At 40.2% G+C, this 27106-nt stretch overlaps 1 protein-coding gene across 1 annotated transcript in view; it reads right to left on the reverse strand.

The window, feature by feature from the left end:
* Positions 1 to 380: 380 nt before the first annotated feature.
* The window catches only part of TIMM29 (translocase of inner mitochondrial membrane 29), a 34581-nt gene continuing 7855 nt past the window's right edge, over positions 381 to 27106 (reverse strand). The window contains exon 2 of the mRNA XM_044084594.1: positions 381 to 1321. Within this exon, the coding sequence (XP_043940529.1) occupies positions 732 to 1321 (590 nt within the window). The 3' untranslated portion in view covers positions 381 to 731. The remainder of the gene's footprint in view (positions 1322 to 27106) is intronic.

Here is a 27106-nt window from a genome sequence, read left to right on the forward strand (position 1 = left end):
AATCTGGACAAAGCCTGACAAAATGGGGGGGACAAAGGCCCAAAAACGGGCACATTTTAAATATTGCTCTTATAAACTTAGTTGCTAGAGTAACAGGGTTTGTTTTAACATACATTTTCTGAAGGATATGAAGTCAAACTCAAATATAGGTAATTATTTAGTGACTTTAATCCTCAGATAATCCGAGTGATTTGCCAGAAAACCACAAATTTTATGAGGAACAGACCAAAAATACGAGCCAAAAATCTGGACAGTTGAGAGGTATTACTGCCAAATAAACTCTTAAAAGTGGTAACCACTATGGTAAATTTGGCAAACAGATTCGGAAAGTCAGAATTTGCTCCCAGGAAAAATCTTTAACTACTTCTTGCAAACAGTGGTATTTCAAACTCTCATACAGTGCATTTAATCACAACAGAAAACAATGCAACATGAACATACCCTCCTCTTGACATGGAAATGAGCTAGCATATCCATATTCTTTACTTCACCTATCCAACTGATTCTTCATGAAATTCTGAATCACAATGATCACGAACTGAGATACAACACATTCTATTCTGACTAGATTGCACTACACCGTATACTGAAATTAATACAGTCATGTCATAGGAACACCATCAATCAGCACTTCAAAATTACTGCAAAACCTGATCTGAGTCAGTAATTAAAAAAAAAACAAGTTCTGATTTTGCATGGCCTGCTGTCTGTGCCTCCACTTTGGAGGTCCCCTAAAGCTGTTCTTTAGTAAGGGACACTGGTTTATACTTCTCATCATACAGTCGTTCATTTTTGACTGAATGAAGGTCTTCTGGGGAGATTTTGTTGAGGTGGGGAGGCAAATGATTAAATTCCTCCTCATTGATATCAAAGTGTCTCATTTTGAAATTAAAGATCCACCAGTGCCCCAAAAATCCTACATCCAAAACCCTGCTGGGAAAATTTAACAAACGAGGCTTTAAATAGGGACACTGTGCTTTGTAGATATTGCAGTCAGTATCATAGGAGGCTTCATACATTAAAGAGAAGAACACCAGGCCTTGGTGTTTCAGTCTTCCTTGATTTCTCAGTTTCATCATGAGCTGGACATGACTATCTGACTGGCCATTCCGTATCCAAGGAGACAAAAGCAGCAGCACATTAGAGGCCTCCAGTAAAGTCTCTTCAAAGGATGCTTCAGACGGAGTTTTGTGACTGCACACAGCAGCACCTGCAAGTAAAGAAATATAAACAGCAGCTTTCCCTGGACGTTCTTTTGCTCCGGTAGCAATGTCCCGGCATGCCTCTGTGTAATCATGCAAAAGACTCCTGAACCACATGCCTGTGCACAAAACAAAACAAAACGAGTTCAGTTTACTTTACTGAAGTATTTTAATCAACACTAATATAAGTATACAGCAAAAGCTGCCTGAAAAATGAGATGGATTTATACTGAACATAGCCATTAAAGTCACATTCACCAAACTGTTTACTCAGTAAAACTTCTCTGCTACCAAAACAAACCTTGGGAAAAACTCTGTTAATATTTCTCAGGAAAAAAAAATAAATATTAAACGACAGAGTTGAATATACTGTTCATTTTCCTACACTTTGCTAAGTATTCATAGAGAGGTTTCACATAATGATTCTTGTAATAAAGAATACACATAGAAGATTAGATATTTTTGAAGGAACAATACAAATTTTCTGAAAGATGAGACTAAATATGGAAGCCTGACTAACATCCACGTGGTTCATTAAATCAGGTACCAATCTAACAACAACTGGAAGTACCACTGCCACATAGTAAAAACATAATCCTGTGGCCCTTTCCCCCCAAGCTAGTTTGCCAAGCCTTATGAAAGCAGTCCAGTGATACGAGGCAGGGCAGAACTGAAAATTTCTGACTTTTGAATTTTTCCTGCCCCCTGATAATTACTTGTTTTACAACTGCTGCACATAGATCTTAAGTACTTTAGTGCCACACACAGGTGATTCAGTGTTTACAAACAATTCAATTTCTGATAACCCACTTAATCCAATTTAGGAGTGTGGAAGAGTGAGAGCACGTCCTGACATTCAAAGGGCACAAAAGAATAAAACTAATCTACCTATATCCAAAAAAGGAGAGGAAACCCTGGCACAAAGAGAGCTTCCGTAAATAATTTATTGTACAAGATGAGCACTTTTGCATCTGACGCCTCTTCACATCTTATCAACTAATAAAACAAACATTTAAATATAGTACAAACCACTAACATAGGTCCCTTGTTTTATATGTTTTTGCCCCCGATTGGTTAGGTGATTTTGTTGTCAAATAAACTTATGAAAGTTATGCTATTTATATTTGATTATGTACGTTTTAGATTATAAATCAAGGTTTATTTTGCATAGGTTATTGTAGAGTATATATTTTTAGTAGTATTGTATGGCACTACAATAGCCGTTTTAGCACCATGGGTATTATGTTATTATAACTGTTTTTTACAGCTTGTGTGTTATCTAACTCAAGGATCACTTAATTTGACAAGTTAGTAACAGCCTGCATTTAATTGCTGGAACCTGTGTTCTCAGAGACTGCTTTCCAGACTATCTGCAAATATACAGAGCAGAGTATCTTTTTTTTGGTTATAGAGAGTTTGTTAATTGTTGCTTAGATCTCTGTTGAAACTGTCTCACTATTCTGAGAAAATGATCTGCAAATATACAGAGCTGAGTATATTTTTTTGGTTTTAGAGTTTGTACTGTTAGTTGTTGCTTAGATCACTGTTGAAACTGTTTTGTTCCACCATCCTCCCTATTTCTGGTTTGTAGTTTAAATTTGGTGGCTTTTGCAGTTGCCCGCCCCACTGTAGATTTGATCTGGGACACTCCCCCCATCCCATCTCTTTTACCACATTCTACCCAATAAACTATTTCTACACTTGCTTTTAGTCCTTTTTAATTTAACTGCATTTTTAAACTGTGTTTGGCCTAATATTGCTACATACTCAAGTGTGCTAGCTTGCACTGCATGCAAATTATTTTTACTACTGTTTTTGCTACTTTTCTGAAAAAAAAAAACTGTAAGCCTGTTTCCTACCTTTCCTGTAACTAGTGTTCCAGATACAGATTTGCTGTATCCAGGACTGTACGTAAGCTTCTGAGCCCCCCAAGCCTGTGTTGGAGGGAAGCCCTCTAGCTTATCAGTGGGAGTAGTAAGCACTAGGTAACCTGTCTACCTCATAAGGAGTAGTTCTGGCCCAGAAATCTGTTTGGGCAATCTCTTCCATCTCTCTCAACTTTCTGATTTGAAAGCCTGCATTTGCACTTGTTTCTGTCCTGTAACTAGTCTAGTGCAGATACAGATTCTTAGTTTTGGCACTTAAATTTGCTTATTCATGCTCAGCACTTGTAAGCATTAAATAAGCTACTAATTACTATAGCACTCAATCTTACTCATTACCTGGAGGAAAACAGTTTTTATACTTACTTTTCTCACTTGCTTAGAGAAAAAACAGCTCTTGTACTCCCTTTCCTCACTTATCTAGAGAAAAAGTTTTTTATTCAGGCATGTCCAAGGGTCAGCTCCCAGCGTTCTCTCCTGTCTATCTGATGAATCTGGGAAGCTTGAGGGAATGTAGAAATTGCCTCATGTACACAGACAACCCTCTCCTCCTACCACCCAACACTACAACCTGTGAGAGATGCACTTATCTAGCCAAACTGGAGGTAAAGTACACTCCAACCAAAACTGAACTTGACAGTCATGAGGAGAAGGTAAACATTTGCACCACACCACACTCATCACATAGTTTCACTAAATCTACACCACCAAAATCCACACATAGTAACACAAAAACATTTGCGGAAGCTCTCAATAATAATCTGTCCAAGCAGCAGGGACCTCCAAAGCAGCAACGCAAGCAACCTCCATCCCCCAACACAACCCAAATGACACATAGCCCACAGACTCAGTGTGCCACTCAACCACAGCCAATAAGGCAAAACAATGTACCCAACACACTAGTCATAGGTGACTTTATAGTCAGGCACACTGATGTCCCACTCACCAGGCTAAACATGGAGAAGGTTACTGTCAGCTGCCTGTCGGGTGCCAAGATCCGCCACATAACCCATGCACTCCACAACAAGTACAAATATGACACTGTCATTGTCCATGTTGGTGTGAATTACCTGAGACGTACATCCCTGGACTACATCAAGAGAGACATTGAAGAGCTCTCCGATCTTGTAGCCCAGGCAGGTATGACCCTAGCCCTGAGTAGCATTTTGCCATTGCCCAGAAGGATACCGCCATACAAGGACAAAATGATTGACTTCAATCGGCTAAGCTTCTGGGGTCATTCTAAGGGGATCCAGTATTTGTCTCTTTGGGATGACATGGTTGACAAGACCACGATGCTTTGCCACAGATGGCCTGCACCGGTCGCCCTTGGGATTCCAGATACTGGCTAAGGCTCTTGCTGCCCCTATAGTGCCTTTTTTAGGTAAGGTTCAAATAACAAATTCACCACCATAACAGGAACAGGCAAGCAAAAACTGAGGGTAATGCTACTCAATGCTAGAAGACAATCTCAAAATGCACTCACTCGAGGCACTCCTTAAAATGGAGAATATCGATATCTTTGCAGTGACTTGAGACCTGGTTCAAGGCTTGAGAGCGCACCCCTTCTCTACCAGGCTATAACTCATACCACACTTTTCGGCCATGTAACCTGGACCGAAACACCAAAGGCTGAGGGGTGTCCATATTCATCAAGGATATCCACACCTCCAGGCTAGTTGCTCAGCATAATGCATCAGAGGTTATCCAAGTGCAGCAAAACTGCAATCCAAATTGTAGCTTGCTACAGATCCTCCACCATGCCCCAGGATTCCCACTCCTCATTTCTTGAACTACTGGAAATTATTGGGGTTCAACCAAACACCCTAATAATGGGCGACTTCAACTACCCCACCATTAACTGGGAAAACTACTTGTGTACCAATTCCTTAGTTCAATGCTTTCTGGAATTCATAAACTCCAATGTCCTGGATCAACTTATCCACACCCCCACCAGGGGCAACAATATCCTAGACCTAGTCATTACCAACATGAGTGACCGGTGTTCCACACCTGAAGTCAACTCCTCGTTGGTCCGATCTGACCATAAGCTAATCACCCTTGATATCCACATCCCGCCCCCACCCCCCATTAAAGGAAAACACAGTAAAACATTTCTCCAAAGCCAACTTCATGCTTCTTAAGACAGAAGTGGTGAACTTCATAACACCTATGCAGATGGACAATACAGTTACAACTGCTGAATCCTACACAAATGCACTCTATAAGCACTTACACGAGTGCATGGATCGTGCTATCTCAAACAGAACCAAGATACTATCCTCCAAAAAAAAGGAAGCCAATCTAGTGGTCCCCGCCATGAACAAACTGTGCAACAGAAGATAACTGTTGCAAAAGAGAGTAAAATTCCATGAGTGGAGGAGCTCCCTGGTCAGCCTCAGTAAGAAGCTGAGATCCCTTACAAGATCCTCCAAAGCTAGCTATGAAAACAAAATTGCCACTAATTCCAAGGACAACCACAAAGCATTCCATAGCTATGTCAAGAATCTCAATGGCAAAGCCTAGATCTGCTCTGAGTTACAGCACAGGGCAAGAAAATTACAGAACCAACTGATATTGCCAACATCCTGGCAGATAGGTTCAGTGCTAACTTTACCCCCCCCTTTCACCCCCTAAAGGGCCCATATCTATACAGAAAGAATGCACAGTCTCTGTAATCACAACTACGCAGGTAAAAGCTGCACTCTCCAAAGCCAAAAACACAGCATCCATGGGACCAGACAACATCCCAAGCTGCGTTTTACATGAACTTCAGAATGAACTGGCTCCCCACTTAAGCACCATGTTCAATAATAGCCTCGCATCAGGCTTTGTGCCCACTGAATGGTGCACAGCAACAGCTATCCCACTCCACAAAGGGGAAGCCACCACTGATCCCGGGAACTATCGACCTATTAGCCAGACGAGCCTGGTCTGCAAGGCCATGGAACGTATCATCATGGAACTCAAAACAAAAACATTGGTACCCTCCAAACTCACGATCCCACCCAGTTCGGGTTTGTGAAAGGCAGATCATGCCTCCCGAACCTGATCGACTTCTTTGAGGCAGTCACCCAAGCCGTAGATGAGGGTAAGGTGGTTCACACCGCCTATCTTGACCTCGCCAAGGCTTTCAACACCATCCCCCATTCTGGAATTATAGCTAAACTCACTAAACTAGGTATAAATCCCTACGTCACAAGATGGGTTGCCAACTGGCTCACTAACACAGCCCACACTGTAAATGTTGCAGACTCCAAATCTGACCTCAAAGCAGTGACAAGTGGAGTACCACATGGTTCCGTCCTGGGACCTCTCCCGTTTGGTTATCTACTTCTCTGAAGTACAGGCTAACACATAAGGCCTCTGGCTAACGAAGTTTGCAGATGACTACAAACTAGGAGCCATTGTCAAGTCCCCAAATGATGTGGACATCCTACAGAAGAGCTTCGCTGAGACAGATGCCTGGTGTCAGAGCCATGGCCTCAAGCTCAATGCCAGAAAGTGCATCGTCATCCCTTTTGGTAAAAACTCTGTACCCACGAACTACCACATAGGCAGCAGTCTACTTAACACCGAATGCGTGATAAGAGACCATGGAACCCAGGTGGACAGTAGTCTCTCCTTATAGTCACATCGCCACAGTAGTCAGGAAGTCCTTATACATGGCACACCTCATCATAAAAGGGTTCTCTCATCCAGGAAAAAAAAAAAAAAAAAAAGAAGAAGAAGAAGAAGGTCATTGTTCCCCTCTACTTGACACTCATTAGACCCATTATAGAGTACAACGCCCCTTTTGGAATGTACCTCACAAGACATCTGCAGCAGCTGGAAAGGCCACAGAAGTACCTCACAAAGAGGATTACTGGCCTCAAACAAATGCCCTACATGGACCACCTCAAAAACTCCAGCTTTACTCCGTAGCATATCGCCTACTCCGAGGTGATCTCTGTCTAACATAAAAAGCTATGTCAAACCCAGAGTTGTTGGACATGCTACACCTAAAGAAATCCCAATCCCTCAGTGCTACACACTGTAGGGACCTAAACCTTGTCACCACAATAAACAGGAAATGCTGGAGGGATAGATTCCTGTCCCAGACACTTCCCATACTCTGGAACAGGCTACCCATCTATGTCAAGCAAAGTTCTTCATTAGCACTCTTCAAGAAAAATCTTGATGAGTGGATGGGAAATAGGAAATACACCCCGGGGTTCACTTCTGCGTTTCTGCTCAACAGTGGCACAGGAAAATAACTTTCTTGGGTGGCGTAAGCCAGGGAACCTTGGTGGCTAGGCTTACGTAAGCCCTTGGGCCGATAGCCTAGTACCCACCTATGAACTTGTTAAGATCAGACATGTAGTAATGCTCGTGAACCGTGAGGAACTGAAGCAATACGGATAGACCAGCCTCCAAAGAATAAGAAGGATTTAAAAATGTACTGATCTGCAGGAGAATAAATCAGCCAGTAGAGCTGTTTGGGTGACCAGTGGCATGAGAAAGCAGCTATACCTTGTCTTTCCTGCTCTTTTGCTACTATTTATTATTTATAGTTATAGATTCATTAATGGTATGCCACATAAAAAAGGCTAGTAAGCAGCACCGGTTGAAAGCATAGCTGTGTGAGTAACTTGCTTTAATTGAGAAAGACGAACACCATTCCTTTCGTTCCAGTAATTCAGAACACATGGCTACTGCCATTGAGAAGGGACAGCAAGCAGCTAAAACCTCTCCAGCAATTAACAGTCCATCCCTGCCCAACTGTTTCCTTCAGGTATCAAGCACTGCTCTTAGCCACAGAGTCCAGAGGTACCTAAAAGAAGGAGGCTGAAATGAAACAAAGATCTTTTTTATTCTACAACAATGAGCACTTTCATCTGAATTACATGGACTTCTTCAGAAAAAAAAATGCCATTGTGCACATAACTCGAAGTCACATGCCAAATTAACAAAGAAGCAGGTTGATATGTGCCCTCTCTGCAATTTAAAGAGCCCTTTACAGTTTTTTGAAAAAAACAAATGTACACATTGTATTTTTATAGATTCATAGATTCTTACTAAGCTAACTGCCCTTGTGAGCAATTTTATGCTTAGCCAATTATCCCTTGTGAGAGACTCAAACCCTGCACCTTGTGTTTCTAAGGCAAACACCTTAACCATTAGGCCACCCTCCCAACTGATTTAACTTATCAATTTTTATATGTAGCCCAAATACTTTTAGGTAAAACTCTAAAAGCACCTACCGTAAATGTGCAAAACACAATAAATCTCTAAACGCCCTAATAATTGAACAAGTTTAGATAACAGAATATAACTGACTAGAGTATAAATACTTGAACAGCAATTCCTACACAGTTTATTTTTAATAACTTTGTAAAATCATGAATAAACCCCCCCCAACCTGTGTTCTAAATAGTACAGCCATGTCCATATACAGAAAATTTATGTGTGTATAAATATATCTAGGCACATTATAAATCAAAACAATAAGAAAAAAAATAAAAAATGAAACAGTAGCATAAACACAACCATAATGACAGGGACATACAGCTAGCATAAACCAGAGCACATTACATACTGTTACTGTGGTAATGATTATTCGAGTCAATGTATAAAGGTTAACCTTGCTAAAAATAATTACAAATAAAAAGCAGACTTCAGCCTCAACAAGCTGGCTAGCGAAAACATTCTCAAATTAAACCCAGTGGTTCCGGGGCGTTAATATAGTGTGCCATTTAAGTTCTTTGCACTCTTAAGTAATCATCTCTTGGACCCCCCCCCCCCTGCAGAACCTAGATCAACATGATCAATAATGCAGTATTTAAAATAATGCCCAAGATGTGCTTTTACATGTTTACTACATGCATTTTTTTCATGCTATGTATATCATATTGGTGCTGGTAAATCCTACTCTTAAATGCTTTCTTGATCTTCCCCGTGTAATAATCACATAATTGGCACTTGGCCATGTATACCACTCCCTCTGAATAACACATATCTTTTTGTTCATAGGTAGGTACTAGGCTATTGGCCCTAGGGCCTATTTAAGCCTAGCCAAAAAGGTACCCTGGCTTTCACCACCCAAGAAAATGATTTTCCTGTGCCCCTGTCGAGCAGAGCCACAAAGGTGATCCCCAGGGTGAATTTCCCATTTCCCATCCAATCAAAGATTTTTCTTAAAGAGTGCTAATGAGAAGCTTTGTTTGATATAAATAGGTAGTTTTGTTCCAGAGTATGGGAAGTCCCTGGGACAGGAAATCTATCCCTCCAGCATGTTCCGTTTATTGTGGTGACAAGGTTTAGGTCCCTAGAGTGTGTAGCTCAAAGGGATTTGGATTTCTTTAAATGAAGCCTGTCCAACAGCTCTGGGTTTGACGTAACTTTGTATGTTAGGCAGAGATCTGTCTAGGTGATATGCAACAAAGTAAAGGTGGAGTTTTTGAGACTGTCTGCATAGGACATCTGTTTGAGGCCAATAATCCTCTTTGTGAGGTATTTTTGTTGCCTTTGTAGTTGTTGTAGATGCCTTGTGAGGTACATACCAAAAGGGGCATTGTACTCTATAATGGGTCTGAGTGAGGAGTAGAGGGGAACAATGACCTCTTTTTTCCTGGATGAGAAACCTTTTGTGATGAGGTGTGCCATGTAGAAGGATTTCCTGACTACCGAGGCATCAAAGGAGAGAATACTGTCCACCTGTGTCCCAAGGTCTCTTATCACACTTAGTTTTTACCAAAGGGGATGACAATGCACTTTTTGGCATTGGGCTTGAGGCCATGGCTTTGACACGATGTATCTGTCTCAGTGAGGCCCTTTTGTAGGATGTCCACATCGCTGGGAGTTTCTATTATGGCTCCTAGTTTGCAGTAATCTGTGAACTTCATTAGCCAAAGACCTTCTGTGTTAGCCTGTACTTCAGAAAAGTAGATACCAAACAGAGAGGACCCAGGACTGAACCCTGTGGTACTCCACTTGTCACTGGTCTGAAGTCGGATTTGGAGTTTGCTACTTTCACAGTGTGGGTTCTGTCAGTGAGCCAGTTGGCAATGCATCTTGTGACATAGGGATTTATACCTAGTTTAGTGAGTTTACCTACCATTCCAGAGTGGGGGATGGTATCAAAAGCCTTGGCGAGATCTAGATACGCTGTGTGAACCACCTTACCCTTGTCTACAGCTTTGGTGACTGCTTCAAAGAAGTCTATCAGGTTTAGGAGACATAATCTGCCTTTTACAAACCCAAACTGGCTGGGGTCCAGAGTTTGGAGATTACCAATGTCTTTGTTTACAAGTTCCATGATGATACGTTCCATGGGCTTGCAGTCCAGGCTCATTAGGCTAATGGAGCGGTAGTTCCCGGGTCCTTGGTGGCTCCCCCTTTGTGAAGTGGGATAACAGTCGCTGTGCCCCATTCAGTGGGCACAAAGCCTAAGGTGAGGCTATGATTCAACTTGGTGCTTAGGTGGGGTGCCAGTTCATTCTGTAGTTTGTGTAAAATGCAGCCTGGGATGTTGTCAGGTCCATCTGTGTTCTTGGTTTGGAGAGTGTGGTTAACCTAACATAGCCAGTCCTGGTATCTTGAAACTCTCCCCTTCTACTATAAATTTACACAGAGAATGGTTTCCACACTTTACCATACATCACTCTCATTTTTCTAAATGGGTAAGTTCGAATAACGTCTTAAAATTTGTCTTTTTTATAAATGATACAAGGCTGGTCACCTATGATATTCAGATATTCCTGGTCAACTTTATATAAATTCTAGTTTCTCCTCACAATACCCTGTATCTCAACGAACTGTAGATTACAGGGAAGGATCACGGGACCTTTGAAATTGTTCCTTTGGTTCTTGCAATCTTATCCGATGCCCAACAGCAGTAAGTTCTGCACTAGACCCAAGTAACTGTACATGCCCCGCTCCCTCTTTCTAGAGGCTTCAGAAACTATGTTTTGTACAAAAGATTCTGGGTAACCCCTCTTCTTTAACATACCTTGGAGTTTCACATTCTTTTGCATACACTTGTTCATCTGTGATTATTCCTGCTACCCTAACATACTGTCCCCTTCACAAGGGATTTTTTCTTTTGGTGTATAAGGTGAGAACCCTTTCATAATAAAGGAGGGAATTAGAGTGTGTTGGTTTTCTATAAAAGGTTGATTCAAACCTGCGCAGTACTGTGTTCTTATAAATATTTATTGCTAAATAGTTTACTTTTTGTTCCTGAACCTCTATTTTAAACCTTAAAAAAATGGTAGTTGAATTTAGATACTGGAAGAATTCATCCAGACTACTAAGGCTCTCTCTCCAAAAAACAATATCATCCAGGTACCTACCATATAAAACCAAAGAATCTTTGAATTTGGAAATGAATACATGATGTTTTTCCCATTGGGCAAGAACAATATTTGCAAAATTAGGGGCACATATTGCCCCCACTGCCACTCCTTGGGTCTGAAAAACTGATTTTCAAAAATTACCATTGTCACCTCACAGCAAAAGGTTTTCCAGTTTGATTCTTGTCTGGCACGCCTTCTGTGCGGAGTCTGCATGTCCTCCCTGTGGTCGAGTGAGTTTTAAAGACAGGGAGGTAGTTGCATGTGTGCCTTCTGTGAAGGTTGGGCACTTGGCTGGCAACCCAACACAGTAAAAACACCACTGCCAAACAATCTGCGGACTGCTGATCTGCTGTGCCAATCCCTAACCAGGGAAAGCTGAAAGACATTGTTAGAAAATTATTTTCCAAGACCACTTCCATGAAGAACCTGAGTATGGACAACTTAGCTAAAGTTAAATCTGGGCTTTCTGACGAGCTCAGAACAACAATTCCTGTCCTTCTTGATGGGGAGTAACAGAGTACATATCACAGACATCGATAGTAACAAACCACAGGTCAGAGTAAATCCCATTAGTTATTTTTGATAAAAAATCCCATGAGTCCTTATATAAATAACCAAATTTATCCGGTATCCCCTTGATACTCTGGTCAATATACTTAGCCAGAGGGAGTGTGATAGATGCCTTGCATCCACCACAATGGGACATGTGTGTGTGTGTGTGTGTGTGTGTGTGTGTGTGTGTGTGTGTGTGTGTGTGTGTGTGTGTAAATCCTTATGAACTTTTGGGATACCAAATATGGTGGGTGTCTTAGGTCAGGGGACTTTCAAAAAATTATATTCGTCAATAGAAATCTCTTGGTTCAACAACAGGTCTTCTAACATCAAATTTATATTTTTATGAGCTATATTTCACTTGTTCCTTGACATTTCTGTACATGTATCAGTATATAATAAAAAAGAGAACATTTTGCTAACGGAATCATTTGAGTTAATCACAACTATCCTGGTCAGGTTTCATCACTCTTACATTTTTGTCAGTATTAATGCTACTTGGTTCTTCTTTCCATTTTGAAAAATTAGAATGGGTCTCTTGAACGTTTCTAGCTTTTTTTCATGACTCTGATGTCACTTTCACACAGTTTTTGACAAATACCAATTAGAGGGTGTATAGGTGGAATAAAAGTACTGGGTCTTCTCATGTCTGAGAATGTGTCAGAATTGTTCCCCCTAAACAAAAAAGCAAGTCCAAGTTTTCTACAAAACGTTTCAACTGTAACAATGTCTCCACTACATCAGCCCCTCTTCTTGGGAAAAATGTCAAACCTTTCTCCAGTGGGTCAGCCCATTCACTGGTGACTGGGACAGCACTACAGGTATTTGACTCACAAATTCAAAGTACAGTGTTAGTGAGGGACATTTGTTAGGCTTACAATGGCCTGCCTAGTAATTAGTTATGAATTTATAAAACCATGAATCTAAGGAAAAGGGAGAATTAAAATTTTAGAGTGCTTTCTGTAAATGTGAAGAGTATTAGAGTACAGAGATAACAGGAATTTTTCAGTGGTGTAATACATGTGATGTAAATGTAATTAGATTAGAAGACAGCATTTTTAACAAATGAAAAAAGATTACAAACTATGGGGAAGAAAAATAATTTGGAATTTGGGAAATAAGAGATGTTCAGGAATGGACGTATTCTGTAGAAATACATTAAAGATATTTGATGTAATTTTTATCAAAAATATGAAGATTAACCATTGTAGACAAATTGGAAAAACAAGTATATAGAATTAGAACATTAAATACTTATACTAACTATAAAGAAAGAGGAAGCTTATTTAATCAGATTTTAGCCTATGTACAGATGGCACAGTGGTGCAATGGTAGCATTGTCGCCTCACAGCAAGAGGTTCTCTGGTTCGATTCTCGGATGAAGTGCCTTCTCTGTCGGGTACTCCAGTTTCCTCACACGTTACAAAGACATGCATCTAGAGCATTTCCTCCTGGGCATCCGCTGGAAATTGGCTTCATTCCAAGTTGGACTTTCCTGGTAATCAAATGTTAAATAAAAAAATAAATAAAAATAGTGCTAAATATGAATATTATAATGGCAGGAGACTGATTTAAGAAGCAAGCATAAAAAGAAAAGAAATGATACAAGAAAAATATTAGAAGTTGTAAGATGTGCCAAGTTAAAACTCTGGGAGAAAAATTCATGGACTTACAAAAGGGATATGTACAGAACTGAAATAAAATATTTTATAATATCAGAAGGTTTAGTTATAGGAAAAGGGGAGGTAGTTGAAACAGGATGTTCTGATCTTGCAATATGGCTAGAGATAAAAGAAAACAAGGACTATATAAAAATATGCAAATGAATAAAAAGGATAAATGAGAGCATGAAATGAAGGAAAGAGATTAGTAATACAATTATGGAAAGATATTACTACAAGAACGTTTTATAAAACTTGCTATGTATGGTGGATATTTAAGGAAAAATATAAAAAATTTTTTTTTTTTTTTTTATTTACAGTGGCAATATGATGTGAGATAAGTACAGAAAGAAAAATATAATGTACTGGAAGATTTAGAACATAATGGTAGAAAGTACTTTTGACAAAGAAAAAGAATATGAAAAAACTCAAGAAAATATTAGAATTGTTATATAAGCAAAGGTATTTTACAAGGAAAAAGATAAGTATTTAGTTACTTAACTAGATCAGTAAAGGAAAATGATAGTGTAATTAGAGAAATAAAAAATGTAAAAGAAGAAATAAAAACAGAAGTAAAAAAAAAAAGTTAACAGAAAAAGAGACTAAAGAAATTGGAAAAGACTATTTCTTTAAATGGGCTAGATAAAGTAGAACGACAAGTAAATACAGATTCGGCTGCAGGCCAGATGGAATACGGTACGATATGTATAAAAATGTATGGGATTGGCAAAAAATATATATATATATATATATATATATATATATATATATATATATATTATTTTTTAAAGAGATTGTGAATGAACGGTTAAATAAAGGTTTTATGTATGAAGAATTATGCAGTGGAATACTTAAATTCATATGGAGGAAGACAGAAGACAATTAAACCAGAGCCCAGTAGTACCGAATAATAATAAAATCTTTATGGAAATAATAAAGACGAAACTTGAAACTAAAACGGAAGATATTATGGAAAACAGCATACATAGTATAAAAGGGTAGGGCTGTCAAGAATTATTAATGACAGTTAGAGAAACTGTGGATAACATTATGAACAGAAAATTGAAAATCATGATAGGAGATCTTAAGGCATTTGACACACCTGGACATGAAACTGTATGGGTAACATGAAAGAATATAACATAAGTGAGGAAGTTAGGAAATTACCTATGTCAGCATATACTAGTAATAACGTAAAATACTTTTAAATGCCTGGTTAAGCTAAGATGTACATATGAAGACTGGTGTAAGACAGGGATGTCCAATGAGTTGTATACTCTTTTTATTAGTTATGAATGTGATAGTATGTGAAATAAATTACAAAATAAAGGAAGTTAAGAATTCCAGTTCTATTAACTTATGAGGAGGACATTATAATAATTGAAAAAAAAATGTTTTGGATAATAGTAACATTTTACACAAATGAGTGTCTAAAGATGATAGGGATAGCTTTAAATATAGAGAGAAAAGTACATGTTTAGGTGATGTAGTAAAGCCTGGGGTACATATTTCACAATGAATGAAATTTCTGCGTTAGGTATAAAATTTGGAAATAAAGATGTAAATAGAATTCATATAAATTATCATTCAGAAAAAAAGTTTTATTTGATAAATTCAATACTGAAGGGAAAAACGCACACTTATCAAGTGTATTTATGTTACCAACAGCATTTAAAAAGGAATTAGCAGGCATTTTTTTTTCATTTATATGGGGTTCTAGATTAAACCCAATAAAAACAAGAGTTTAGTATGTAAATAAAGAGGGAGGTTTAGGGTTGATTATCCCAGTGGTATACGCAGCGTGATTAAATTTGCTCAAAGTGCTACATTATGTTGGAATACAACCCACAGCCTTCTGCACCAACGGCGAGTGTGCTACCTGTTGTGCCAGTGACAGTATAGGAGACTATGTGGCCTTGAAGTAAACCTAAATCACCCTGTTCTATGGGAAAAATCTTATCCCATGTCCCATTCCAAATGAAGTCATTCAACTCTTTACGGTCATCTGCACCTTCTCTCTGGCAGATAAAAACATGCCTAACCAATACAGAAGACTATACTTTTCTGATGCTTGCATCTTACTAACCATAATTAAGGAGTCTATATTACCATGTCGAAACTTCAAGAGTGAATCCTCTTACATTGGCACAGAATAACTGAAGCTCCTAAACCTGGAATTGCCAGAACGAAAAAATTGCTGGGCCAACAAAAACACAAATCTACACACAATCTGCCCCCCCCACCCCCCTACTTAAATATACCAACTCCAAGATTACACTACAATGGAGGAAACGGAAAAGTCCCGATATTGGCCCAGCAAATTTTTTTTCCCCCGGGGGGGGGGGATCACTGTTCTGACTGTTTGAGATTTAGGAGCTTTGTTTATTCTGTGTCAATGTAAAAGTGTTCGCTCTTTTGACGTCGTAATATAGACCCTAATTAAGAGCTTCCAGTTTCTTAATTTGTGCATTACCTTCCATTTACATGTCCTTATCTGCTACAACAGAATACATTTTAATTCACAGCCCTGAATACTTCATACTGTCATATCTGCAAAAGTATGTGCACTTCTGGTCCATGGGTGCATAGTTTTAATACTACAGCTTTTATCTTCCTTTATTTTATATCCTGAAAAGACTTGAAACGGTCTCAAAATGTTTCACAACACAGAAATGAGTTCTTTTGAATTTAACAAGTACAAAATATTAGTAGTCTGCAAATAAGACCACATTTTCTTACCAAATCAGTTACATTCAGATCAATAACCAACCGCTACCCCAAAACAAAACACGTGCAACACATAGCTCACAAAGCCAGTGCGCCGAACAGTCACAGCCCTTAAGGCTAAACAACACACCTGATACACTTGTAATAGGTGACTATCATCAGGCACACGGACGTCCCACTCACCAGGCTGAACAAGGAGAAGGTCACGGTGAGCTGCCCGTCTGGCGCTAGGATCCGCCACATAACACAAGCACTCAGGTCACTCCAAGGCAAGTACAACTATGACTCATTGTCCATGCTGGTGTGAATGACCTGAGATGTACCTCCCTGGACTACATGGAGAGACAGAGGAGCTCTCTGAGCATGTGGCCCAGGCCGGTATGACCCTGACCTTGAGTAGCATCTTACCCTCACCAAGAATGATGCCACAATATGAAGACAAGATGATCAATTTCAACAATTGGCTTAATTATTGATGTCATTCAAAGGGGATCCAATGCCTGTCAGCCTGGGATGACATGCTCGACAAGCCACGATGCTTCGCTAGGGACGGCCTGCACCTGTCACCCCTGGGCTTTCGGATATTGGCAAAGGCTCTTGCTACCCCCATAGTGCCTTTTTTAGGCAAGGCTCAAAAGACAAACCCACCTCCATAGGTATCACAAGGGATAAGAAACTAAGAGTAATGCTACTCAACGCCAGAAGTCTAAACCTCAAGATGCACGCACTCGAAACTCTCCTTAGCATGGAGAAAATCGATATCCGTGCCGTAACAGAAACCTGGTTCAAGGCTCCCGAGAGCACCCCAGCATTATCAGGTTATACCTCATACCATGCTTTTCGGCCCCAAAACTTGGACTGACCCACAAAAGGAGGGGGAGTATCAATATTCGTCAAAGATACCCACACCTCCAGGTTGGTGGCACAGCACGAAGCATCAGAGACTATCCATATGCAACTAACAGTGGGTAAAACTGCCTTCCAGTTTATAGCCTGCTACAGACCACCCTCCCTAACCCAGGAACCCCACTCGGCCTTCATGAGAAGGCTGGAAAATATGAAGGTCTCTCCAAACACCATTATATTGGGCGACTTCAACTACCCAAACATAGACTGGGAGCATTACTCTAGCTCCAACACCCTAGCCCAAAGGTTCCTAGAATTTATAAACTCAAATGCTATGGAACAACTTGTTACCACTCCCACAAGAGGGGAAAACATACTGGACCTGATCATCACCAACATGGGGACTCTATGCTCCAGACCAGAAGTGTATCCCTCACTGGTAAGATCAGACCATAAACTAATCTCACTGGATGGGCACATCCCGACACCACCCCCTGCCCAGAAAACCACAGTGAAAAACTTCTCTAAAGCAAATTTCACACTCCTCAAAACTGAGGTGGAATCTTTCAAAGCCCCCGGGCCTGTGGAAAATACGGCCCAGACCGCAGAATCCTTTATAAACACATTCACTGAACACCTTCAGGAATGCATGGATCATGCGATCCCAAATAAAACCAAGACCCAATCCTCCAAAGGCAGACGTCCTGTCTGGTGGACCCCAGCCATAAACAAGCTATACAATAGAAGGAGGAAGCTACTAAATGACAGAGCAAAATTCCAAAAAGGGAAGGCATCTCTGATCAGTATTAGCAAAAATCTACGGGCACTCATAAAATCGTCTAAGGCCAGCTTAGAGAGAAAAATTGCACAGGACACTAAGGATAATCACAAGGCTTTCTTTAGTTATGTTAGGAACCTGGGTGGTAATTCCCAGATATGCTCAGAATTAGTCCAAAATGACAAAAAATACACCGAACCCACAGACATTGCCAACATCCTAGCTGACAGGTTCAGTGCAAACTCCCCCCCCCACCAAAAGGCAAATATCTATTCCAGCAGAGTGCTGCCCTCCTGACATCTCGGATGCTCAGGTAAGAGCCGCCCTCTCCAAAGCAAAAAACACAGCATCAATGGGACCAGACGGTGTCCCGGGCTGCATCCTACATGAACTCCAAGAAGAGCTAAACCCAAACATAAAACTACTGTTCAATCTCAGCCTTACTACAGGATATGTACCCAAAGAGTGGCGTACAGCAACTGTGGTCCCGGTGCCTCAACGGATCCTGGAAACTATCGCCCCATAAGCCTGACTAGCTTGGTCTGCAAAGCTATGGAAAGGATAATCATGGACCTCATAAATAAATAAAGATATTGGGGACCTACAGACACTGGATCCTACCCAGTTCGGCTTTGTTAAGGGCAGATCCTGCCTCTTAAACCTGGTTGATTTCTTTGAAACAGTCACCAAGGCCATTGACTAGGGGAAGGTGGTCCACACAGCCTACCTGGACCTCGCAAAAGCCTTCAATACAATACCCCACTCGGGCATTATAGATAAGCTCACCAGCTTAAATATAAACCCCTGTGTCACTAGATGGGTTGCAAACTGGCTCAAGGACAGAACCCACATGGTTAGAATTGCTGGAGCCATGTCAGACTCCAAACCAGTTACAAGTGGCGTCCCACAAGGCTCAGTCCTGGGACCTCTCTTGTTCAGTATATATTTCTCGGAGGTACAGGCCAACACGGAAGGACTGTGGCTGACCAAGTTTGCAGATTACTGCAAACTGGGCACCATAATCGACTCTCCAGCCGACACAAGCATCCTCCAAAAGGGCCTCATAGAAACAGACAACTGGTGCCAGAGCCATGGCCTCAAGCTAAAGTGTATAGTCATCCCCTTTGGCAAAAACAAAGTGCCCACAAATTACCACATAGGTGGTAATCCATTAAGTACAGAAGTAATTAGGGACCTGGGGACCCAAGTTGATAGCAATCTCTCATTTGACAACCACGTGGCCAAAATGGTTAGAAAAACATTTTATATAGCCCACCTAATCATGAAGGGATTCACATCTAGATCAGGGGAGGTCATCGTGCCCCTTTACTCATCCCTCATCAGGCCCATAATTGAGTACAATGCCCCTTTTGGGATGTACCTTACCAGACACCTGCAGCAACTGGAAAGACCCCAAAAGTACCTCACCAAGAGGATAAAAAGGGCTCAAACAGATGCCATATGCTGCCCGGTTAAAGAAACTCTAGCTCTACTCAGTGGCATACCGCCTGTTCAGAGGCGATCTGTGCCTGACGTATAAAGCCATGTCCAACCCGGAATTAATGGACATGCTGCACCTCAGAAAATCCAAATCCTATCGAGCTACATGCTCGAGAGACTTGAACCTCAGCACTGAAATAAATAGGACATGCTGGAGGGACAGATTCATAACCCAGAGACTCCCTTCACTCTGGAATAAAATCCCAGTCCAGGTTAGGCAGAGTCCCTCATTGACTTTCTTCAAGAGGAATCTTGATGAGTGGATGGGAGATCGTAGGTTTACCCCGGGTATGACTTCTATGTCACTGTTAGACAGAGGCACAGTATACTAACCTCAAAAAAAGGGCATAGCAAAATTAATTTAAAATGGGTGGCGAAAGCCAAACACATTCTGGCTAGACTTATAAATGCCCTAGGGCAGATAGCCTAGTATGAACCTATGAACCTATAATACTGACAAAGCAGCCATTCTGATAAAAGGAATTACGCCCACAAATCATAGATGAGAGTTGTTTTTGAATATATAATTTTGCAGCTTACATAAGCACACCAATAGCTAGCAGGCTGCTCTTGTATCCAGTAGTTGCTTTCCACTTCTTTTTGAAGTCATCACATTTCACTAGACTCATTAAAAAAACACTCAAGAGAACAATAAATACATGTTCAAACCTTGTTTCCTTTTAATTCAGTGCAAAACCTGTACATAGGATTATATACACTTTTCAAAGGGAAATCTACTCCTCTAAACATGAGCAAGTGCTCCACTTTGATAGCTGTACCCACAATTATTACCTATACCAAAGTTAAGGTTAACCATGCTAATGTGCATGTTACAGCCTGTACTCTCCCTTAAACAGTGCTGATTTTATCTTATTACTCACTCAGACATGAGGGACGAAAACTATTTGCATGCTTTTAGCAAAAATTAACTTTTAGCCTTAACAGAAACTACACTGAATAACCTCAGCTTCATAAATTGTGAGCTATTGAACGCATTAAATTACTAAAGTTGCTGGGGAGACAACTGCTTGTATAATTTTTCTTCATTTTCACTAAACTGTTTGCCAATAACCCTTTAAAAGTTAATTACCTTGTGTCTGACAGATTCATGGAAAAGATCACTCAGAATACAGTCTAGACCTCTCATAATTAACTGCTCACACCTGCTGGCTGAGGGTCATCAGCCAAAAGCAGATTCTTGAGGAAACAAAGCAGCTACTAACTTTGCAAATGCAAGAAAGAAATACCGCTTCTCATGTTTTTCATTACTTTCTCTTACTCATTTTACTTAAAAACAGCTATAGCTTAAACTAAGAACATTATGTAATCTAGATATCAACCTTTACACAAAATATGAAATTACTATTTAATTCTATATGCAATACGACCAATACACATGTACATCCCTCCAGCCAATGACCACAACATTATATTAAATTTGCTTCTTTTCACCCTTTCTTGCCTTTTTAAAGCTAAAACTTGGATACTTTACAACCAAGAAAAAGCAAGTTCTTACCTTAATGTCATTAGCCTATTCAACACTTGTTGATAAAACTTCCCTCTTCCTACCAAACATTTAAAATTCTTCAAGTGCATACTTCATATTCATAAGATGACCTGAAAATTTGCACTGGGAAACTTAAAACAAAATGACTTGCAATCCTTTATTCAGTGTCCTTCTAAACATTAATGACAAAGTAAGAGTTTATACTTTACAGTTATGAAACCAGTTTATTAGTCAACAAACTTCCAATCTTTTTAATACACTTCTTACAGAAGCACAGCTCTAATGTACAAAGTGTATCTAGTGACAGTGGTGCTTTACAGTTCTCCTACGTATCCACGAAAGTCACTTTTGCTGGTCTTCTTCCTGATTTCTCAACACTGGCCTCCGGTTCAAGTCTAGGTATTCCTGATTTTTTGGTCAACTTCTAGGCTTTTCTCTGCTGCTGAAGAATTTTTATTTGAAACAATGGAAAAGGGCTCAATGGGAAGTCTTTTTCTTACCTTTTTTACTGGTAAAAGACTGAGAAACAGAGTCTTCTTTGGCTTGCTTGCTGTTTCTATTTTTTTTTTTCATACATAGCCTGTTCGGCTTCCAAAAACATTTGCCATCTTCAAAGAAAAATATTCTGAAGACAGCAGGATATAGCAACTTGAATCCCACATCTGCCTTTCTACATCCCTCAAATGCTGAGATAAACTAGCTTCTCTTTGGCTGCTGTACAGTGAATAATCATGTTACACAAGCAGTACAATATCTCTAATTTTTAGTAAGTTCCCCTCCTGCTTCAGTTTTGCCAAAAACAGCTTCTTCTGCTGGTATGACTGCATCTTTACTAATATAGATCTGCATTTTTACAGCCATATTTGTACCATACAGACTATGTGTCCTCTCAATTAATAGCACTTGCAGTGGGATGCCAATCCAGTTTCTTATTTTTACTTTAACAAAATTAGCATGTCATTAACTCCAGTGACTCTAGTTTAGAAAAACAATCTTAGGTTATGTCTGTCCTTTGTCTTCCAATTCTACTACTTTTTGAAACATTTCTTCTTGAGCCTTGTGTGTAGCCAGTCTTTCCCTTCATTTCAATCTTTGATCTCTGCAGTTTAACAGATAATCTGAATAGCTAATTAAAGCACATTCTATTTTTCTAGCTTTTTTGTAATTTGACTTTATATATTCCTCCTGTGCCCCACTTATGTTAAACACCTCTGAGAGTATCGGATTTAAAACATCTCCAAGTGTATTAATTATTTCTTCTAAATTACTGGAAGCCATCTTCTGCACTAAAGCTGGAACTTGAACTGTTTCTGCTGAAGAGCTTTCTCTACTTTTCTAATTGATGTTCCCTTAATTTTTCCAAAACTACTACTTTGTCATCATTCATAGGTTCATACTAAGTATGAACGCACTAAGTAATACTGAAATCTTAATCACCGAATTACAAATTAATACAAATAAATCCATTTATATATTATTTGCTGTTGCATCCCACTAGGTAACAACATTAATACCCTTGAAAACCTTCTCAGCTGGCTCTCAACCTCCTTCCCTCAGGAAACTATACTGCTAGGAGACTTTAATATTGATTGGAATTATTGTATTTCCCAAATACCCACTTCACATATAAACCTCTATGGCTTTAATCAAACTATTACCGTCCCTACAAGAATAAATAAAACCAGCTCTAAACAGAGCACCCAGGACTGGATTCTAGTTAATAGCAACCCCATGACTTATGTCACAGGAACACTACCTGATAATATTAGTGACCATCTAATCACTTTCATCAGACTAAAGAGCCCTATTGCCAATAATATACAACTCAGAACTACCAGGAGCAAAACTAATTTCAAGCAAGCCAACTTCCAACTATAACTCAAAGCTTGCAATTGGTCTCCCCTAAAATACTTACCTCTTGATGAGGCTGTTTTATACTTCAACAACAAATTCCTCCAAATTCTCAACCACCATGCCCCCACAAGATTAATAAAAACCAAAGCAAAGATTGCTCCTTGGCTATCTAAAGAAACCAAACAAAAAATGCTACTTAGTACTTGGGACAAATGGCGATCTACCAAAAACCTAGCTGACCACCTGATCTTTAAACAACTTAGAAACGAAACAAAGAAACTAATATTCCAAGATAAAAAAAAAATACTCCTGGAAATTCCAACATACACAGTGTCAAAATCCTCAGAAATTCTGGGCCGGTATCAAACTTCTACACCCAGGCAATTCCAAAACACCCACTCCTAACCTCACTCAAACTACACCCAAGCAAATTGCCGACACTTTCAACTCATTTTTCTCAGACACTGTCACTACCCTGGCACCAACCTTATCTCCTCAGTCCACTCAAGTACCTCTCTCCCTAAACAATGAACCCCCCTCTTTCAAACTGCAACCTGTCTCAACAGATCTCATCTATACCTTACTTACAAAGCTTAAACCTTGTACCCCCTCAGCTGACCTTATCCCAGCTGAGTACCTACAAATAGGAGCCAAAGCACTTGCCTTTCCTATCTCCATTTTAAATTAACCGAACCATCACTGAAGGTACTATTCCTACCCTCTGGAAGGTCTCTCATATCATTCCACTTCACAAGGGTGGTAACTAAAGAGCTCTCAAACTTCTGTCCCATAGCTTTACTTTCTCCACTAGCTAAAATCATGGAAAGATGTGTTCATAGGCAATTACTTGACCATCTCCTCCGAAACAATCTCCTAGCAGACTGCCAACACGGTTTTAGACCTCTTCACAGTACCACCACTGCTCTCGTCATTCTCCGACAATATTAATAAAAATCGGAATAACAACCTACTTTCCTCAGCTCTTTTCTTAGACCTCTCTAAGGCCTTTGATATGGTCAACCATACTCTCTTACTAAATATCCTTAAATCCTTCAATTTAGACTCTCAGGCTATCCAGTGGTTTAATTCCTACTTAGACAATCGACAACAAGCATTACTATGGGAAAATCACTTATCTCTTCTTCCCATCACAACAGGAGTACCACAAGGCTCAATACTGGGACCTCTCCTCTTTTCTATTTTTATTAACAACCTAAACAAGTCAATTCCACAATCCATCTGTATACAATATGCAGACGATTCTACACCGATATGTTCAGCTTCCTCCCCAACTGAGCTTCAGGCTACTACACAAAAAGTCTTCTCAGCAGCCAAAAACTGGTTCCACCAATACTGCCCATTACGGAATCCAAAAAAGACTAAATTATTACTCTTCACACCTACACAAAAGTCTTCTTCTTTTACCTTCAATATTACTTCTAACAATGGCACTATAATATCCCCTGACCCCACCACCAAACTTCTTGGTGTCACAATAGACCACAATCTCAACTTTGATTCCCATATTAACTTAACCATTGTCAGTCAATAGGAAACTTGGATCTCTCTATAGGCTTAAACCCTGCCACCAAGCTTCTAGCGGACTCCTATAAATCCAACAACAAAGCTGGGAACAGTTTGTTCACCAACTGTATTGCACCTGCCTGGAACAAGCTTCCAAGTGAAATTACTGCAATTACCTCTTTAAATACTTTCAAGAAGCATCTTAAAACTTTGCTTTATTCCCCATGGCTCTGCCCTTGTACGAACCCTGACTAAACTTTTTTTTCTCTCCACTACCACTTCCTTGACCTTCTAATCTTCACTTGCTTTCTACAGTTCTTTTATTATTCTATTCTCTAATGATCAATTTTACTGAAGAGTGGAAAAAAAAAACCCCACCAATTTGTACTTCTTTATTTTGCTTAAGAATTTCATTATACACAACTGCACATTTGTAAATATTTCCTTTTGTATAACAAGTGATGTATCTACTGTTTTGTGGAGCTTTTCTCCCCGGGCCTCTACTGAAAATGGACATATATCCAGCTAGACTAGCCCGGTCAACAAAATGTAAAATAAATAAAATACTAGGCTATCTGCCCTGGGGCATTTATAAGCCTAGCCAGATTGTGTTTGGCTTACGCCACCCCTTGATTTGAGTATATTGTGCTCTTTTTAAAGTTTAGTTTACTGTGCATCTGTCTAATAGTGACACGGAAGTAATCCCCAGGACAAACCTACGATCCCCCATCCACTCATCAAGATTCTTCTTGAAGAGAGTCAGTGAGGTGCTCTGCCTAACATGAATTGGAATTCTATTCCAGAGCAAAGGGAGCCTCTGGGTTATGAATCTGTCCCACCAGCATGTTCTATTTATTTCTGTGCTGAGGTTCAAGTCCCTCGAGCGCATGGCTCTAAGGGATTTAGATTTACTGAGGTGGAGCATGTCCATTAATTCTGGGTTGGACATAGCTTTATATGTCAGGCATAGATTGCCTCGAAGTAGGCGGTATGCAACTGAGTAGAGCTGGAGTTTTTTTAACCGAGCAGCATATGGCATCTGTTTGAGTCCCTTGAGCCTCCTGGTGAGGTACTTTTGGGGTCTTTCTAATTGCTGCAGGTGTCGGGTAAGGTACATCCCAAAGGGGGCATTGTATTCTATGATGGGCCTGATGAGGGATGAATAAAGGTGCACGATTACCTCTCTTGATCTAGATGTGAATCCTTTCATGATGAGGTGGGTTATGTAGAAGGTCTTTCTAACCACTTGGGCAATGTGGTTGTCAAAGGAGAGATTGCTATCAACTTGGGTCCCCAGATCCCAAATTACTTTCTCTGTACTTAATGGGTTACCACCCATGTGGTAATTTGTGGGCACATTGTTTTTGCCCAAAGGGTATGACTATACACTTTTTGGCATTTAGCTTTAGACCATGGCTCTGGCACCAGTTATCCGTCTCTGCGAGACCTTTTTGAAGGATGTTTGTGTCAGCTGGAGAGTCGATTATGGCACCCAGTTTGCAGTCATCTGCGAACTTGGTGAGCCATAGTCCTCCCACGTTGGCCTGTACCTCAGAAAAGTAAATACCGAACAAGAGGAGAGGTCCCAGGACAGAACCTTGTGGGACGCCACTTGTGACCAGTTTCGAGTCTGACATGGCTCCAGCAACTCTGACTCTGTGGGTTCTTTGAGCCAGTTTTCGACCCATCTTGTGACATAGGGGTTTATATTTAGGCTGGATAGCTTATCTACGATGCCAGAGTGGGGTATTGTGTCAAATGCCTTTGCAAGGTCCAGATAGGCTGTGTGTGTGGACTACCTTCCCTTCATCTATGGCCTTGGTGACTGTTTCGAAGAAGTCGACCAGGTTCAAAAGGCAGGATCTGCCCTTTACGAAGCCAAATTGGGTAGGATCTAGTGTCTGTAGGTCCCCAATGTCTTTGAGTTCCATGATGATCCTCTCCATAGCCTTGCAAACTAGGCTAGTCAGGCTTATGGGGCGATAGTTTCCAGGGTCTGTAGAGGCGCCACCTTTGTGGAGTGGGACCACTGTTGCTGTACGCCATTCTTTGGGCACATATCCTGTAGTGAGGCTGAGACTGTACAGCAGTTTTACTTGACGGATTAGTTCTTCTTGGAGCTCATGTAGGACGCAACCCGGGACGCCATCTGGTTCCATGGAAGCAGTGTTTGTTGCTTTGGAGAGGGCGGCCTTCACCTGGGCATCAGAGATGTTTGGGAGGCTGCACTCTGCCGGGATAGATAGTTGCTCTTTGGGGGGTGGAGTAGTTTGCACTGAACCTGTCTGCCAGGATATTGGCGATGTCTGTGGGTTCAGTGTATTTTTTGTCATTTAGAATCAACTCAGAAAAAGTCTGGGAGTTGCATCCCAGGTTCCTAACATAACTGAAAAAAGCCTTATGATTGTCTTTAGTGTCCTGTGCAATTTTTCTCTCGAAGCTGGCCTTGGAGGATTTTATGCGGGATCGTAATTTTTTGCTAGTACTGATCAGAGATGCTACTAAATCGGTAACCAAATTCTTACAAAATTATTAACTTTTAATGGTTTTCTCCATTTTCACACTGGAAGAATTCTAATCAACATGTTTCAGACACCAATTTGGAATGCCTGTTAACTTATGTGACAGTGATATACCAAGTACTGCATAAAGAAATGGGAAAGTATCTGTCCTTACAAGACAGTAAAATGTTTAGAAAACGAGACTGTGAACTGCAAAAATGCATCTTATTGCTCA

The sequence above is a fragment of the Protopterus annectens genome, chromosome 9.part0 (assembly GCF_019279795.1).
Source record: "Protopterus annectens isolate FY-2018-M chromosome 9.part0, PAN1.0, whole genome shotgun sequence".
Classification (NCBI taxonomy): domain Eukaryota; kingdom Metazoa; phylum Chordata; order Ceratodontiformes; family Protopteridae; genus Protopterus; species Protopterus annectens.